We start from the raw sequence: 18,980 nt of genomic DNA, 5'->3' as shown, positions 1-18,980 counted from the left end.
TTCGGGTCTCTTTGGAGGTATGCTATTTAAATGATGCATGGGTCCTAAGAGTCCGGAGGTCGCGCCAAAGTCACACTCCATTCCTAAGCACTGGAGGGCAGCTTTGGTGCAGCTTCCAGATTCTTAGGGTGCATGCATCATTTAAATAGCATGCCTTCAAAGAGACCCAAAGCAGCTTTATTTTGGCAGTCTGTAACAGGCCTTTCTTTCTTTCTTTCTTTCTTTCTTTCTTTCTTTCTTCCTTTCTCTTCCTTCCTTTCTTTTTCTTCCTTCCTCCCTTCCTGTCTTTCCCTTCCTTCCTTCCTTCCTTCCTTCCTTCCTTCCTGTCGTTCTTTCTTTCTCCCTTCCTTGCTTTTGCCTCCTTCAGCTGCTGCTCAGTCTCTCAGGGCCACTTTTGGCTCCAAATTGTGGCCCAGGAAGAAGAAGCACAGTCCTCCTCCTCCTGCTTCTTGACTGTGGGAAATGGAGCAGGTGCTCCAAAGGCAGGGTGGCCATTAAAACTCTGCCTGTCTCCCCTCCAAACCCTTGAAGAAACCCCTGGGAAGCCCACTGAGGGGGATGATGGGCTATATGGTCCTCACCCCCCTCTCAAGGGGTCCCTGGCTTTGCTGCAAGGTGGCCAGATATGTCCTCTCACTGCCAAGGAGGATGAGGACACTGCACAACATTTATGAATTTTAAAGGGAAAGGCAACGGTCCTTTGTGATGTGGCAGCTAAAAAGGCTTGCTCCCTCCTCAATATGATATCCCTTCAAGTATTTAAACAGGGCTATCATATCACCTCTTAATCTTCTCTTCTCCAAGCTAAACATCCCCAGCTCCCTAAGTCATTCCTCATAGGGCTTCATGGTTTCCAGACCCTTCACCATTTTGGTCGCCCTCCTTTGGACACATGGCTCCAGTTTCTCAACATCCTTTTTGAATTGTGGTGCCTAGAACTGGACACAGTATTCCAGGTGGGGCCTGCCGCCTGACCAAAGCAGAATACAGTGGCAGACCAGGGTTGGATTCCCTGCTTGGCCATGAAACCCACTGGGTGCCCTTGGGCAAGTCACACTCTCTCAGCAAACCTCTGAACAGATCTCACCAAGAAAACCCCATCCTAGGTTTCCTTAGGGTCACCATAAATTGGAAACAACTTGAAGGCACACAACATGTAAACACATAGTGCTCTAGACCAGTAGTTCTGAAACTTGGGTACTCCCTAGGTTTTGGACTTCAGCTCCCAGAATCCTGAGCGCTGGCAATGCTAGCCGGGAATTCTGGGAACTGAGATTCAAAACTTCTGGAGAACCACTGCTGTAGAGTGTTTCAATAATGTCACAGCAAAAGCGACAAAATACATAAGTATTTATTTCATCCCTAGCCTAAAAATGCACCCTATTAGAAATGCCAAACTAAGGTCTGTTGGGATCTCAGCTTCTCCAGGTCCTTCTCTCTACAAGACGAGTCCCAAATTATTGAACAAAGCCTTCTTTATTTGCTGACCTTTGCCTCCTGGCTGAGCTCTCCTGTTTCTGAGGCAGACATTCACTTTCATGCTCATTTAAGGAGAGCCAAAATGAGAAACCTTCCTTCAAAGCAAAGCATCTCGTTCTTGTTTTCTTATTTAAGACATCATCCTACTCCAGAATGGACAGAGATGGAAACTCAGCTCTCCAGAATCAGGTCAGCTTTCTACCTTCCTTCAAAGTTGGAATGCTAAGGCTGTATCCGCACTTCAGAAATAATGCAGTTTGACACTGCTTTAACTGCCATGACTCAATGCTATGGAATTCTGGGAAGTAGTTTGTCAGATATTTAACCTTCTCTGTCAGAGAAGGTTAAATGTTCTGGTGGCACAACACACTACAGTTTCCAGGATTACATAGCATTGAGCCATGGCAGTTAAAGCAGTGCCAAAGTGCATTATTTCTACAGTGTGGATGCAGCCTAAATGTGATAGGAGAGGCAGGAATTATGTACAATTGGCCCTCCATATTTGCAGCTTTGACTTTTGCGGATTTGATTATTTGTACATTTGATTAATATGCTCTTTCTAGGAATCTCTTGGTTCTCCAGCAAAACTCTGCCAGAAGTTGACCATAGAGTTGTGCAGGAGGACCTAGAAGTTCCTAAAGGAAACACTTCTCTAGGCATTTGTAAGTCCTCCAGTATGATTCTATGATCAGCTTCTAGAAAATGTTGACCATAGAGTTCCTCTGGAGGACCTAAAGATTCCTAGAGAGGTGTTCTGTTAGGTAAAAAGAACTGTGTTTTTGTATTTGTGATTTTTCCACATTCATGTGGGTCCTTCACCCCTAACCCCAGCAAATGTGGAGGGACCACTGTATAGAGAAGGTTAAATAGGGAGGCTGGTGATATTTCTCCCTGTATTTCAGCTTAGGCCCAGGACAGATGGGCTCTTTGTGGTGTGGCGGTGGCGCAACTAGGGTTAGGGACTGCACTGCAACCGCACGGTCCCTAACCCAGCATGGACTGGCGGCGCTATAATGGCGGCGCCACATGTACACGGGTGCCACTATTATGATGTAACAAATGCATAGCATCCGCACGTCACGCTGCGCCAGTTATGTCACGAGTACGCCATTGCTATTGGGGTGAGCCAGCAGAAAAAGAACCCGTTTTTCCAGGATCTTTTTACTCTGGAGTGATGGCGCATGGTTTGGGGGCTGCGCTGTCCCTCCGGAGTAAAAACAGGCATCAGCAGGCTGCCATTTCTTGGTGGTCTGTACTGTGCCTTAGAATGCTAGATATCAATCGGATGTGTTACAACAGATTATCATAGGGCCCAAACAGACAGGCCAAAATAAGCCCAGTAACATCTGGAAGGACAGAGGTTCTCTGCTTCTGTTTTAATAAGCCTACAATGCCCAAAATTGTTTGGGTGAAACAATGAGAAAATTGTCGTATACATAGTCTCATTGGGTGTCCATGGACACATGTGCATGGGTAAATGAGAAGCACACAAGAGATGGTGATACCTAAAAATACAGCTCTTATCTTCACACCGGGTTCTTCACTGGTGCTAGCTCACCTGCAATTTTGCAGTGCAATTAGCCTAATAAAGATAAGGCTGGCTAGCAACAAACCAAAGCTTGTATAAGTTAATGAAAATGAAAGGACTGTATAAGTAAGTCTTGTTCCTAAAGTAGGAAAAACACCTGGATATATTCTGATGACTGTGGAGGAGGAGAAATGCAGGAAGTGACATCTAAGGTTCTGCTTTGTGTGGCTGGATGGGTGGGTGAAAGCAATGTGAACTGGGCTGGGTTCGATTACAAAATGTACAAAGTGAAGGAAATGAGTTAAAAATACTGGAATGCTGCTGAGATCATAAATGGGCTTGTTTCAGAAGACACTGCATTCGGCACTAGCAAAATCCTTAAAAACTAAGGGAAGCGGGGAAGAGAACGTTTATTGAAGGTTCAGTGTTTTAAACAAATATTTGCACTGTAATCGATCATTGGATTAACCAGCTCTGTTTCAGCTGATGTAACTGGAAGCCTGTTTCAATAAGCAACAATGAATGTCAATCAGTGGGACTATTTAATCTATTTTGCTTTTGGTGTATCTTGGTCAGGATGACCAGTCAGCCTCCTTTTCCTGGACATGCCCTACATTTCAACCTTGCCTAGGACTTGAGTTACCACAAAAAGCAGCCATAAATATCAACGTATTTCCCTATTATACATTTTACTTTGAATATATTTTAAATTCAAGCTCTTTGGGAAGCCAGGCTTGGAAAACAGGACATAAATATGCTCCTAAATATTTGTATCGCCAAGCCAATAGATGGGTCAGCTTCCTCAGCCAGAGCAAAATCAAAACAAGCAAACTACTGTAATTTGGCTGTTAATGCTTTTAACAAATGGTCTATTCTGAGTGGAAGGGAAAACTATGAAAAGGGCCTCAAACCAGATGTCTAAAAATCTGGAGGGACTTTTTAAGTCAACATCCCTTCCACTTCACACACACCTGCTTCCATTTCTTCTCACACTTAAACAGGATTTCTTTCAAGACATACTTGGCCTGACTTTTAATAACCCAGGGTTGGCTTTGTTTCCTACAATATTACATACGGTTGCTCAACACCATCTCCAAGAGGAAGGCAAAAAAGCTTTTTAAAAAGGGAGTGATGCTGCCCAAACACTGCAAAACTATTTCCCTTTGACAAAGAGACCATCATTCTTTACTTGGTAAGAAAGCCACAAGATTCATGCAATGTCTCCACTGCAACGTGACTTGTTTGCCACTCCAGCATGTGGGAAACCGAAGGCTGTACAAATACAGTTTTTGTCTGCGTGTAGCACTGTTTGTCAAGACTTTAAAGCTCTGAAATATTGGATAGATTTGCCCCAACCATGTAATATAACTGTGAAAGCTGTATGAGAGCCAGAGTGGTATAGTATTTTGGGTTTTGGACTAGATCTCTTGGGAGACCGGGTTTCAAATCCTTCCTTACTCATGGATACCCATTGGGTGGCTTTAAGGCAAGTTACATTCTCAGCCTTAGAATAAAAGGAAACATCTGAATATATCTTTGTTCAGAAAACCCAAGTATAACGTCACTATAGGACATCTCGAAGGCACATAACGGCAACATTATAGCTGTAAAGGCAAGTTCTATGAACTACAGCTGCTGATCTAGAGATCACCCATACAGGGACTGTTCTGTCTCATTTCTCCCTTTTACATCTTAACTTGGAAATTAAATTTGAGCTCCTTTACACCAATTTGGGACCAAGTTCAGAGATGCAGAATTAGCCTTATGAGGAGCTGGGTATGTTTAGCCTGGAGAACAGAAGGGAAGAGGTGATATGATTGACCTGTTTAAATATTCAAAGGGATGTCATGTTGAGGATGGAGCAAGCTTGTTTTCTGCTGCTCCAGAGATTAGGACACAGAACAATGGATGCACACTACAGGAAAACAGATTCCACTTCAACATTAGGAGGAACTTCCTGACAGTAAGGGCTGTTGACAGTGGAACACTTCCTCAATGGAGTGTAGTGGAATCTCCTCCTTTGGAAGTCTTTAAACAGAGGCTGGATGGCCATCTGTCAGGGATGCTTTGACTGAGATTTCCTGCATGGCAGGATAGGGTTGGACTGGATGGCCCTTGAGGTCTCTTCCAACTCTAGGATTCTTTGCTTTTATCAGAACTATCAGTTGGTGTCTTGTACAAAAGACATGAAACCTAGAGTTAAATTCTGAGCTCAGGAATTTGTTCTGGGTATGAACATTGCAACTGAGTCTGCAGACAAACAAAATCCCATTTATGATTACCCAAAACTTTATTTCAGCCTCATAGTTTAGGAGACACACAGACTGTTGTATTGCTTTCTTGGGAATGAGAAACCCTTGCTTGTTGTGGGCAATTGGCTTACTACACATTGTAAACTGCATAGGGAGTGCTAGTTCACTGATAAGAGGTATAGAAATGTACTTGCTATTGCTTTTGCTTCTTCTCCAGCTCACAAGTCAGTTGTTGGCACCAGAGACATAATAATTTTTTTTAAAAAATCTTTATTTGTATCCTACCCGTCTTGGACATAGACTCCAAGATGGCTTCCAACATAGATTAAAGCAGAATACAACGGAAATCAATATTAGAAACAAGTCAGTCATCATTTTAAAAAACAGCACTAAATGAAGAGGATTTAAAACACAACCAATGAAGAAATGATGTGCAGTCATTTGCATCAACCCAGTTCAAAAGCCAGCAGATGGAGAACAGAAATGGGGGCCAGCCTAGCCCTTTAGAGGAAGTATCTCCAGTTTGGGAGCAGCCACCAAGAAGGCCTCTGAATGCCTATGAAGGTGGTGGGTCTGAGACAAAGTCTAAAGTATGCATAATGTCCCTGAAGTGAGGAGTATATGGACCAAATTGAATACAAATGTCCACATTATCTACCAAAATAGGCTTAATAACTGAAAGCAAAGGGCTCTAGCAAACAGGAGCCCAAGTAATGATTCAGCAAAACAACTCCAAATGTCTGTGCTACGTAGATGAAACCTGGCGGTAAACACGGTGTCAACAGAATGTGTAGAAGCTTCTGTTTATCACCATTTGCAAACACACTGCTCCTAGGGAGAGAAATAGTTATCTCTTTAACCAGGAAGGTACGCCACAGAGAAACATGCTTGAGAGTTTTCAAAGAAACAGCCATGCTTGAGAGAAACCTTTTTATACATGCAGAATCTTTCTGCAACAGTCTGGAAGAGTAGATTTGCAACCCATCTTTCCGAATCTCACCATATTTCTCAACCCTTGAAGAACGGGCTAACTACTACTTAACTACAGGCTCCCGGAACTGATGTGTAGCAGAAATGGGCCAACACTGGCCTCTAGATGTTTTGGACTTCAGCTTCCCAAGTTACACTGAAGACCAACAGCCAAGGACTCAGCGAAGTCACAGGCTGTAATATGTGGAGTGTCAAAAGTTCCCCATCCTTTATTTATTACACTTCCCTTACTCCAGCCTTAGCACCAGTATTATGTGATAGTCTGGACATGTGGAATTTGTTAGTAAAACAAAAAGGTGGGGTGGGGAATTGCATGCTCTTAAATAAAAATAGATGTCATGAATGATAAACGCTGTTGTGTTGAAACATTTATTTATATATAGATATATAGATATTTCACAAAATTTTCACAAAAAAAGTATTGAAGATCAAAAAAAAAAAGATTGGACTTAAGTTGAATACAGAGATGAAATGTACAAGATAAATGAGAAGGCAAAACTTAAAAGGTCTCAAAAGTTTTTGTTTTTTTACTTCAGGTTGAAAGAAAAATAGGAACAGTTCAACTGTTCGGTTTAAATAAAGATTTGCTAGATATACAGTGTTTCATGAATACAATGCTGGTTATTCGAGGCAAAGTAAATACCTCAGTTTTTCCTTCATGCTTTGTCTTCAGCTTCTTCTGTTAGAACGATAACTGTTTACAAAAAGAAACTTGAGCAGTCCAGGAAAAGTTATTTTTCCATTAAAATTTATGAAAACCATAAATTGAGGCAAACCTAAGATTCCCAATGGAATCAAGATTATCTTCCCGCTACCACCGCATTAAAATAACCAGATACTTATTGGAACACCAGTCTCTGCATCCCGACAGAACATTTGTTTCCAACAAAGAGGGTGATTATTTGGAGAAAAGAACATTAAATAAAAAGAGCCTTCAGTGTGGATAAGTAATACAGATTGGTGTATTACACATTTGTAACAGCATTCAATAACAGCAGCTAGTAATACTGGATTAATATAATTTAGAATTTGTTCCCAAAGCAGTGAAGGTAGTCCTACACAGTTATAAAACATATTTAAACTCAAAAATAAATACTTTGATAATGCATAATGCGACAGCCTAGTTAACAAAAAAAATGGTTGATTAAAAAAATCGAATGAAACGTGTATCTAAATTTAACACTATTGTCAAGTTAACGTCTTTCCCCCCCTTAAGTTTAGTGTTCTTAAGCATTATGGTGGCTAAGATTCATTCTTTTCCTCCCTTCTTCAAGAAATCAAAATGCTTTAGTATCTAGTGTTTTATTGGTTTTCATTCATGACAGTTTTTGGTCGTGTTGCATTATTTTACTTTAAAAGCTTTTGCACTTGATCAGTGCTCATTAAAGGTCAAGTTGGTCTGCAATTTTTTTAAAAAAGAAACATCTAAAAGCTATTATTACTCCTCAAAGAAAGGATCATCATCATCATCATCATCATCATTCTGCGGACTGAACTCCCCAAACACATTCTTACATACAGAACAAACGCGCACACATGCACACACACACTTTCCTCTTCAAAGAAAAATGTTACAGTAATGTCACTTTACATTCTATCAATTAAAGTGCTCCAAATATATATATAGCTATATCTGTATATATATTTGCAAAATGATGCAAGTGACTACAACTCTACACATTCCATTTTGCATTTGTAGCAAGAACTTTTTCTCCAGTCTTAAAAATCCACAGCACTGGACTGAGCAAGGAAATGTTCAAACTCCCCCCCTGCAAGAGACATGGGTGAATGGGAGAACTAAATGAAGAAACGTATGGATATGAAAGGTTTCGCCTCTTTACAGACAGCAAATACAAAATTATTTCCATTATTTGAAGACTGTTTAATTCTGTTTAAGGGTGGATTAAAAAAAAATATCTTAAAGGGAATGAAATAACACCTGGGTTAAAAAAAAAGCTGTCAACCGTCTTTAATTGTTCTATTTCTCCTTACTTTTTTAAAGAAGAAAAGACACAGTGTTGCAAGATAAAGGGAGAAAAAATAGAGATCAGGATGAAGGCACACATAAAAAGGCATAGGATTTACAGCAGTTCTCTTCACCTGGTGTCTTGTAGATGTGTTGGCCTGTAACACCCATTAGCACTGCCCATGCTGGGTAAGGATGATAGGAATTCCTATCCAATACACATGGGAGTTTATTCATTTCAGGAAGGATGGTTTAGAGCAAATTGCAAAATTTGCATATAACCAAACGTCAGTTGTTTTCTTTGAACACAGCTACGTTTGCTCCTGCAGTTAAGTAGCAGGTTTTCTTGTTTTAAAAAGAAAACCTGATAAAAATTAAGCTAGAATAATTGGCTAAGATGATGGCACTTTAAAAACAAGGTGAACAGCCCATTTTTTCTCTCCAAAAAGGGATTACCAGATTAGAGTTGACACAGGATGCATTTGCACATTTTACAAACAAAACTGTTTTTCCCCCTCCAAAGAAGCAACTTGTGCAGAAAATTAAATGTGCTATTAAATTATTTCAAGGCTAAAAGGAAAAAAACCACCACAATTCCTAGCCTATGTTTTTGTCGGATGAGTAGCTGACAATTCAGATTAAAAAAATAATAATCCTGAGTTGGGGGGGGGGGGGAGAGGTGTTTCTACAATTTAAACAGTAATGTTATGTAAAAAGTCTTAACAAATCCACAATTACAAATGTCAATTCTCCTATACGGTCATCTATAGATACACAATAAAATGGCAAATATATGCAAAAATAATTAAAAATTTATCATGCGCAAATTTAGTCTTTCTGGTTTGAGCTTTGGGTTTCCCTCAAAATATTTCCCTCCCCAATTTTTCTCTTTGTAGTTCATTGCCAACCCCTTAAACACACTGAATACTACCCCTACATTTCAGCACAGAAGCTGATGGGAGATATTTATTTTACATTCAAGCTTTTTATATCCTAAACAACCCTGTTGTAGCATATGACTTATCGGATGAGCAGCTTCTTCCTCCCCCCTCCCAACACCCTCCTTTTTTGCAGTTATCAGTCTTCATGATCTGTTCCGTGGCGAGCTGGAAAAAAAAACTAAAATGTGTTGCTAATCAACATTTTCAACAGTCTTGAGACTCCGGACAAGATCTGAGGAGTCACTATCCAACTTATTCTTGTAGCATGAGACCATTGCACACAGAAGAAGAACAGTCACATTTTCAGATAGGAAAACTATCTACAAAGGTCTGAAAGGACAGCGTCCCTCTTGTGTTTCCTCTTTTTGCCATGGTAAAACTGGTGAGATTTGCTGCCTTGGTGCTGTTTGTTTGTCACCAAGGTGCCATGGCTTGAATTTCCTGGACCTTGGAACCCTTTGTTGGAAGAAGTGCGGAATAACCTCGTAGAACCATGCTGCAAGACAAAAAGAGAGAAGCGGGAAGCCAGCATGAACATAAGCTATAATTCATTTATAAACTACCATTCATTTTTTACTGTTACTTGGTCACAGGCACAGAGGCAAGCAGCATGTTTCCTCCAAAGGAGCTAAATCCAATGTTAATTCCACCTAGTACAGACCCACTGACAAAAATGGAACAGACATAATTTCAGACAAAGAAGTCTGATTCTTTTCAATCGGTCTGCTCTATTTGGGACTAAGATTAGATTTAGCCTAAGGGACAGAATATTTCTGGGCTGTCTGTATTTTTTCTTTAATTGTACAAAAGTCTTTCAAAACTTTAAATGTGATTATGTGTTTGCTTCCATATTACAAAGAAGAAATTAATGACAACATGAGGTTTTAACTCATTTTAAAATAGTTTCAGTAGTTCTAATATTTTAATTAAAATAGCTTTGAAGTGCTGTTGCACATATTAATCTTTTTAAAATATAAGTGAAAAGGCAACAACAATGAATAAGATTGGCTTTTAATAATAGCTAAAATGATAGGCTAAAATGATAGCCACAGGAAATAATGAAGATGTGCTGACGTTGTGGGGCTGGGAAGTTACTTTTTTGGATGACAAGTTCCACATTGGGTTTGAAAAAGTAACAGTTCCAAGTTCTTGGGTGTGACAGGTCCATTCTTGCTATGCATCACTTCACTTATCAAAGGCAGGTCTCTAAAAATAAAAATGGAGGAATAGCCCAAAGGTCAGTTACATCTGTAGGAACTGTACTATCCTTTGTTTCATTCCTTCTCAAAAAGTTCTGAATTAAAAACAACACTGACAGAACAAAGGAAGAATGCAATTTGATAATGATATCTTATAGATTCTCCTTTGGTGAAACAGAGCGCAGATGCAGCAAACACTTACTGTTCTAGTACTCCAGGCTATACTATTCTGCACATGGGCATATTTCTTTTTCCTAGTATATCTTAAACTTTCCAGTGGCTCACTGAGTATTTTCTTTTTAGTAGCAGAAACAGGTTTCTCCCTATTAGCATCAAATACTTGAAGAAGGAGGGAGAGACCCATCTTTATGGATTTCAACCTTAAGGTAAAATATACTACTTCATGTTTAAACTCAAGGTTACAAAATATAACTTAAGGCGCTTATGCAGACTTCAGAAACTGTAGGGAGGAAGGTTACCAAGATACTTAAACCTCATACTTTACCAACCTGGGATTTGTTTCCAACACTGGAAGTATTCACTGTCTGGCTACTTGGTATTTTTCCGCTTATCTGTGTAGAACCTAGTGATATGTCCTGAGTTGTCATTCTGTTTGCTGTAGTTTGGCGACAGCCCAGCTGTTTAGAGGTTTTGCAGGGAGTTCCATCAGACTCCTGTGAGGGAAACAGGTATCATAATTAAAGGGAAAGGCATGAGATTAAAAAAAAACTTGTTGCTTTCAGATGGGCAGCTACTTCAAAATTACAAGTAAAAGATTGCTCTCAAAACTTAGATAATGTCAGTTCCAATATCTGAACTTGAAAAAGTTACTTCTCTGGATTATAACTCTCAGACTCTCAGAGTGTGCCAAATGGTGATGCTGGATGAGTGATTCTGGGAACTGTGGCCCCAAAGAAAAACATCTTCCCAAATCTGGCCCACATTTCCTCCTTGAATAAATCATAACACTCTGAGGCACCGATTGCACTATCTGGATCCTATAATTTTGAAAAGGCCTCTTTGTCTCCTATCCTCACTATTTAGACTTTTAAATGCTGGGGCCTTTGTTTTATTTAAAGTGAGCCCAGAAATGAAATGGTAGCTAGTGAGGACAACACTAGCATAATGTGGTTAATTGTCAGGGCTTCACCAGACCATATTCAAGCTGCTGCATTTGGAGATAATGAAGTTTCCTGACTGCCTTCAAGGGCTGCTATGCATGCATTAGTCATCCAGTCTGAAAGGGATAATCAGGGCACAATACTTACTACATCACTGGAGCTGGAAAGTGTAGAAGATGATGATGATAAAGGGCCTGATGAAGAATTGGATGAGTGCTTGCTTGGTGTTTCTGAGGTCTTACTTCTAGGTTTCCCTAGTGACTCACTCTCTTCAGAAAGATTATTGTTGCATTTGTCCAGCTGCTGGTTATCTACTATCAAGGTTACACCATTGCCTGGAACAAAAACAAAACAAAACAATGCAGGATAACTTTCACAACAATGGAGATGTTCATTACCGGAGAGATAGTATTCAAATACACAGTCATCTTAGTTTGCATAAAAAGGTATAAAAATGAAAAGATATAAAGCACCTTTGCAACTGAGAAAAATAAATTTCTGGTATAAGCTTTCATGGACTCTAGCTGGCTTCATCAGAAGTGCTGCAGGATTCCTTTTACATCTTTTTTTTAATAACTATAGTGGGTTTGACTTCTGTTAGTCTGACCACTATGCACAAAAGTCTCACGGTTTATCATAGAAATCAATTCTCACTTTTGTACATTCTGCTTACACAGGAACAGATCTACTGCAAGGTCAGCTTAATTTCTTTTTAAATAATGAATTACAGAAATTTAACTGACATTCATGGCAAAATTCTGAAATGAGACAGTGGCTTTGAACCAAATAACTTTGTCATGGCTAGATCTCACTGAAACCTATGGAACAAGTCCAAGAATCACAGACACACACTCTAAATTCTAATAAAACAGCCAATGCTTAATAGCAGTGACTAAGTGATTACTTCTTTTGGAAGCAAATCTGTGCATCTTAATAAAGGGGCAGCCCTAAATTCCATACATTCAGCACAGTCCTATGTATGTTTCCTTGTAAGTGACAACTACCATCAAGGGCGTTTACTCCAATGTCAGTGGGCACAGGATATTCACCTTAACTTGAACAGCATAATTTGAATGGGTCTCTTTCTGTCACCTTTAATACTGTGTTATCCTTTTCCTTTTAGTATCTGCCTGTGATGTATAGTCTGGAATAGCAAATGTGTAGACTTCATACAGGTGTAATGCTGTTCAGAATATCTGCTTCAGTCTGCCTTGATTTAGTAGGAGTGTTTTATTGTAGGGCTTTAGATTTCTTTCAGTTCAAATCAGTCTATAACATTTGTTAGCAAAATGCCAGATCAGGCCTTTAGCAGGTGCCCACAATTTATGCAAAGCAACGCTTTGTTTTAAAATGCAAACCAAAAATCTTGTATTGCTGACCGTACAGTGTGACGTCCACAAATCCTATATAACACCACAACCTCTTTTTTGAAAGCATCACACATGGCTGAAATGATTTTAAGTTGATATATATCTTACCATTGCATGAAGTCTCTGTGCTACTCTGAATTCCCCACTGCTTTGATATCCAGTCTCTGTATGTTGCCACTTCTTGTGTTACTCGGATTATTCTTCCCAATATACTGTGAGCATTTAAAAACAAAGAAAAGATTATTGGATTTTAAAGGGGAAAAATGTGACATCAGTAATAAATCTGACTCGGATACGTTGTTTTTACCTTTCACTTTCATTGTTGGGGTAATATTTAGCTATTGGTGATACTGCATGGCTCAAAACAACATATGCATAATCAAATGCCTGTTTTACTTGCATGGCACCATAAGAACTCCTTCCAACATCATTACCTGAAGAGGGAAAATGTGTTCATTAAAAAAAGTCTATGAATAAGAGTTTCTGCTAAACACCTCCATATCTGCCAAGAGAAACAGCTACCAATACAAATGATACAAAGCTAACATAATCTTAATTCGCATGTATGATTTCAGGATTTGTTTTTCTTTAGCAGGAGAACAAAGGGGAGGAAGGACAAAGGGTACATGTTTCTGAGCAATGAAAGACTAGAATCAGTGTAGATCTATGCCATTTTTGTCCTCTGACTGAAACTGACCTTTAAAAAAGGCCCACTCCCAAGCAAAGAAATAAGAGGCCAAAATAAAAACAAAATGTAATAGCATAGATGCCATGTATTCTTTGTCACATTTCCTTTTATGCAATTTTTGTATTGTTTGTTTATATGGTTGCCACACTTTGTGGGGCAGACAAATATACACATTCTTTATGCTAAATAAGATGGAGATGAGACTGCCATTTGATGGCTGCTTTACCCATAAATCACACAATAAAGGTCTGGTACACTCACCAAATTCACCCCACTGATATTCTCTAAAGCTATTATTATTAATACAGTTTAAATTAAACTGATTTGACAATTTTGACAATGTTTCCTAACTACCATTCCAGTAAATATAAGAAGATACACGAAGAATACTGTTTTTGATTTTTTACTTCCTTCTATTTTGCATCCTTGGCTTTAATATCTTCTTATGGCACAACTGAAAAGATTTAATACCTGGTTGTAATGGGTCTTCAATGTATAGCATTGATGGCCTATAACCATCTAGCATATTTTTCTGCACTTCATCCTTGGCTACATAAGAACCACCATCCTTTATTCGGATTCCTGTTTTCAGATAGTTGAAATGACGTCCATATAACTCAAAAAATTCTATTAAAAGGACACCGTAGTTGGCATTGGGGTTGCAAGCATCTTCTCTGGGATGTAGCTATTGGAAAAAACCGAAAGGAACACTTTAAGAATACTTCTGATTTCTTTACAGTCTATTTAAAAAGAAATTTGTAATGGTGAAATGCAGATACACCAGTTTGACAGCTGCAAGGTCAAAGTACTCCACTAAAAAGCATTTACACATGCCCTGTAAAGTGGACAGACACCTGCAATACAAAATCTTTCAAACTTTAAAACAAACTTTTCCTACCTCTGAATAAAGCAACAGAAGCCATGATGGATTTCTGCTCTTGTTTTTACAAATCCTGAGTTCATCTCTAACTATCTGTAAGTATATGTGGGGGAAAATAATAGCCTTATTCTGGTCCTTGACTATAAAATGAAAGTAATAAATCAGCAGCCTTCACAAAACTACTAGGAAAAATGAATGAGAATGAAAACTAGCATACAGTCTTATCCTTTCAAAGACCTATGCATGCTGTTTCCTCTTCAAAACAGACTGCAAATGCAGCACATTGAACAGACCTAGAAGATCTGAATGCAAATTGCCAGCCCAACTGAGTAAGTACATCTTATCCCTAGTTTTGCATCTTAATAGCCACTTGTCTATTAAGAACCAGATCTGGGATCTGCATCTGGGAAAGTTTATGACCACACTTATAATAATTAAAGAGACTTAATTGTGAAAGTACTAGAAGGGCTTATAGCAGCAGTGTTCCAAATGAATTATTTTCCCCCTCCATACGGGACTGATTTACAGTCTATATTATTCTGAGCAGTAATACTTAAAAGAAAAAGGCCACTCACAAAATAATGTCAGTACATACCTGGAGGAAGCTGACAGCCATTAAAAAAAGACTATAAGATCCAATTCCACCTGTGAATACTTCATTGAGGTCCCTCTGCAATAAGAACTGTTTCAGTACTAAAACTAGATATGGCAATACGGGATACTTCTGCAAGAAAAAAAGAGACGAGAATCAAAGTTTCACTGATACCACTTCTCACATGAAAAGCATCAGCACGTGACTTATACTGATTTTTATATCAGTTTTCTATTAGTAGAAACCATGCATTTGTCATGAAAAGAGAGCTTTTTTTTGTTGCTCTTACTGTTAAAATACATAGTCCATTGACAGACTATTTCTCAACTATAGGAAGTCATTCTGATTAACATTTGATCTATAGGGGTGCACATAGTAAAATTAACTGACTAACAGTAACTAACCTAGACACTGACTAGTTGTCAGTCAGTGATACCTGTGCTAGTCAAAGGACAAAAACAGTCAGACGTTGGGATTAAAGTATTTGTAAGAGTAAGATTTGCATTTCACAGAAGCTTCCAAAAGGATAGTTTTGCATGAGCCACCTGCACTGATGTAGTGCACCTAAATCATGCAAGAGGTTTCCAGTCTTGTGGTGATTTATGATCTCTTAAGACAACAGACTAGCAGGCATGCCGTAATTCTTGTTCCTGAAGTTCCTTCCCACTCCCAATTTGAGATGCCAGTTTAGCAGCAGCATGCTAAATTAACCCAGGAAGAACCTGCCACATGCATGTTCTGAAATCAATGGTCTACACTGACTATTTCAATGAAATTCCAACAACAATGGATGAAAGCTTCCTTTCCCTATCACATTATGTTCAGAAAAAGCTCACAGTTTAAATCCAAGATGTTAAAACTGGTTATGGAAAACAACTCAAAACGTAAATTGTTTGCATGTGCTTACTAAATGCCTTACTTTGTGTCTTGCCTTCAGCTACATGTCTTTATCAACTAAACCACAGAGTTTTGCCAGCCCATTTATAATTCACCTGAAATTTGTGATACAAGAATTTATTGCCAATGTGCAAATTATATACTAATTAAGCGACAGAGCTGATTTGGCAATCAGATGCAAATCTGAAAAATGGGCATTCTGGCAAACTGCTCAAAAACCTCCTTTACATTAGGAAGTCCATTTTAGCTTTGTATGTATGTAGAATGCTTGTTTAAATAGAATGACTGTTATAAGTAGTTGTAAAATGATACTTGATAATTTGTATTATCATGCTGCAATAATGGTATTGCTATAATTTTTTATATGTTTTATTATGGGAAAACCCAATAAAATATGAATTAAAAACCCCATTTAAAATTGCTGAATGAATACACAAATCCATGCACAGCCTCTGGTGCCCTCTACAGGGGACAATTAACAATAACAAGTGGGGAATGGACCTCATTAGCCTCAACTGCTCTTCTTACCAGTACATGCAGGCAGACAGTACCACTGACTTTGCTGTTACTTGATTCACTGCACCGGCAGTTGCCAACAGGTTCAAACTGTTTGTACTCCTATAAGAGAAGGGTATCCCAGAACACTCTCCCCACTTCACATATGCTCACAGGCTCCAGTCAGGATGATCTTCTATTTCCAAACTGTCTTTCACCAATGAGCAAGCTGTTCTTGGTAAACAAGTTATGATATGGAAAGGATGTTTCATTAGGTCTGACTACTAGGCGCGCAAAACCTGAGCTGTGTATTCTGCCTACCACAGTCAAGAAAGGAAGGGGAGAAATAGGACTTAAGCATCTCCCAGACATTTGAAAGATCAGATGCTCATGCTGACACATGACTATTAACGAAGTTCTTGGATCTCCATCAATATCACATCTCAGCTTCTGACTACACACTTCAGATACAATGAAACAGTGTTTGTTCTTTGCAGTCATGTGTACACTGCCACTGCAAGGTAGTACACACAGTCAAGCCATGTCTAACATTTCTCTCCACTGTTCTTCTCGTGTGCATCTTCTTTCTTAAACTGTAAGCCCAAAAGCAGGAACTCTCTTTTATTTTGCTTACTGCATTCTTATTTTTGTTAAGGATTCTACAAAACTGAAAGCAAGAGGCCACTGGGTCAGTCACACAGTATTTGCAAATAATACCAGTTGCTTAATTTGCATACAATACTAAGACTAAGACTACAATTTAGCACAAGGAGAAAGGAATTAGGCAAAGCACCAAGCATTTCCCCTTCCCCTCTCTTCCTGCACCAAAATTGGTAAGAGGAATAAACCAGAATTTACCATTTACCATTAGCCAACATTTTTCTTGCCTTTACATGTAAACAACAATTGGTTTATTTTAAACCACAATTCCCAATATGCCCTCACTTATTCTTCCTCCTGGTTATGCAGAAAATGAGGTAGGGAGAGATAGTGATCTCAAATCTTTACCCATGTTCCTTTTTGCTTACATGGCTTACTATTATCTGTCAATCTTCCCAGTATTAATGCCAATACTGATTACAACTCAGGTTTTCCAAGCCACACCAAAAAGGTGCTTCAGTTTCTACCCCGTAAGAGTAGAGAGATTTTAAAACATGGGAAACAGATAAATGCTTGATGATAAACGCTTGAAGGTGCTTAACTGTTTTATTGTATTAAACGTTTAAAGACAAAAGTGTATTTGGCATACACTTTTTAAAAGGATTTCTCTCATCCATGAGGGGAAAACTCAGATTAACACATACAAAAGAGTGGGGAGAGGAACAGCTACAATTCTTATGCATGTGCCTCATGCTTGCTGTTGTCAATTCCTGCCCAAGCCTACAAGTGATTACAAACGGAGACTTTCTGTGTTGAGATCACAAGAGTTTACATGTATCATCTAACCTTGATAAAATCTCTGATGAGATCAGCAGCTTTTACACCATTCTGTACATTGAAGCTGATATCAACTTTTACTTCAGTAAAGGAATCAGTCAGTTTAATTATAGGAACCTGGGAAAAGAGGGGGAAAACACATTTATTTCAAAGCAACAGCTTTTTACTCTGCTAAGTCTTAGTCAACTGCAGCACCTGCTTAAAATTAAACAAAACCAATATTTACAAAACTTTTGCTGTAGACGAGAGGTTTAACATAACACTTGAGAGATGAAATTTAGCATTCCAAACAAAAAGCAATTGGTTTTATTCATGAACAGACAGCAGAGGGAGACAGAAGGCCAAAGAATAAAAACTATTATTTGAACAAGATCTTTAATAAAATATGAGGGGGATGCACTTCACAAAATTACTTCTCATGTGTATTTTGAAAGAAAGGTCTGCTCTCAGGAATTAAATAAGCAAACAAAGAACTGTAAAAACTAGAGTACTAATCGTACTGAAATCTTAATACTCAAATCAATCAAAGATTCAAAATACTTTCTGAATAAAAAAAACATGTGTACTGAGATCAAGATCCAAAGAACCTCATATAAATATGGGCTTGGGAACACTTGGAGAAACTGGCCTTTGAAAAAACAAACCAGCAACGTACCATCACTAGTCCCCCAATCCCTTAATTCAAATTCTTTCTGGTTGTCTTCTCTACTGTGAAGAATAATCAATGTGATAATTTGGGAAACCCAACACCCCTGAGGTATGTGCAACCCATTGAGCAAATGTGCACAGTATGATCAATCAGGAATCTGCAAGAATCTTAATTTTCTAATGCCTGATGCTCATCTGCTCTCACTTGCAGTGGAAATGGCTAAAGAAACTATGGGCCCGAACAGACAGGCCAAAATAAAGCTGCTTCGGGTCACTTTGGAGGTATGCTGTTTAAATGATGCATATGTTCTAAAAGGCCAGAAGCCACGCCAAAGCCATGCTTCTGGCCTCTTAAGATGTGTGTGTCATTTAAACAGCATACTTACAAAGTGACCTGAAGCAGCTTTATTTTGGCTTGTCTGTCCAGGCCCTATGAGATCTTTCTCCACAGGTGGCCTGGCATGCTGCCTGGCAGCAGACAGCTTCTCTTCTATGCT

General features: G+C 38.9%; 1 protein-coding gene across 1 annotated transcript in view; it reads right to left on the bottom strand.

Annotated features, from left to right (window-relative positions):
- Positions 1-6,604: 6,604 nt before the first annotated feature.
- The window catches only part of LOC149305736 (terminal nucleotidyltransferase 4B-like), a 30,233-nt gene continuing 17,857 nt past the window's right edge, over positions 6,605-18,980 (bottom strand). The window contains exons 5-12 of the mRNA XM_089539602.1: positions 17,845-17,952; positions 15,010-15,138; positions 14,006-14,219; positions 13,154-13,280; positions 12,955-13,058; positions 11,624-11,811; positions 10,865-11,029; positions 6,605-9,652 (exon numbers count right to left, since the gene is read on the bottom strand). Of these exons, the coding sequence (XP_089395728.1) occupies positions 9,473-9,652; positions 10,865-11,029; positions 11,624-11,811; positions 12,955-13,058; positions 13,154-13,280; positions 14,006-14,219; positions 15,010-15,138; positions 17,845-17,952 (1,215 nt within the window). The 3' untranslated portion in view covers positions 6,605-9,472. The remainder of the gene's footprint in view (positions 9,653-10,864; positions 11,030-11,623; positions 11,812-12,954; positions 13,059-13,153; positions 13,281-14,005; positions 14,220-15,009; positions 15,139-17,844; positions 17,953-18,980) is intronic.

This window comes from Sceloporus occidentalis, unplaced genomic scaffold (assembly GCF_023333645.1).
Source record: "Sceloporus occidentalis isolate IW3139 unplaced genomic scaffold, rSceOcc1.0.p SCAF_10, whole genome shotgun sequence".
NCBI classification, from domain to species: Eukaryota; Metazoa; Chordata; class Lepidosauria; order Squamata; family Phrynosomatidae; genus Sceloporus; species Sceloporus occidentalis.
Note: the sequence above shows the minus strand (reverse complement) of the source record. Positions and strands in the feature narration are given on the sequence as shown.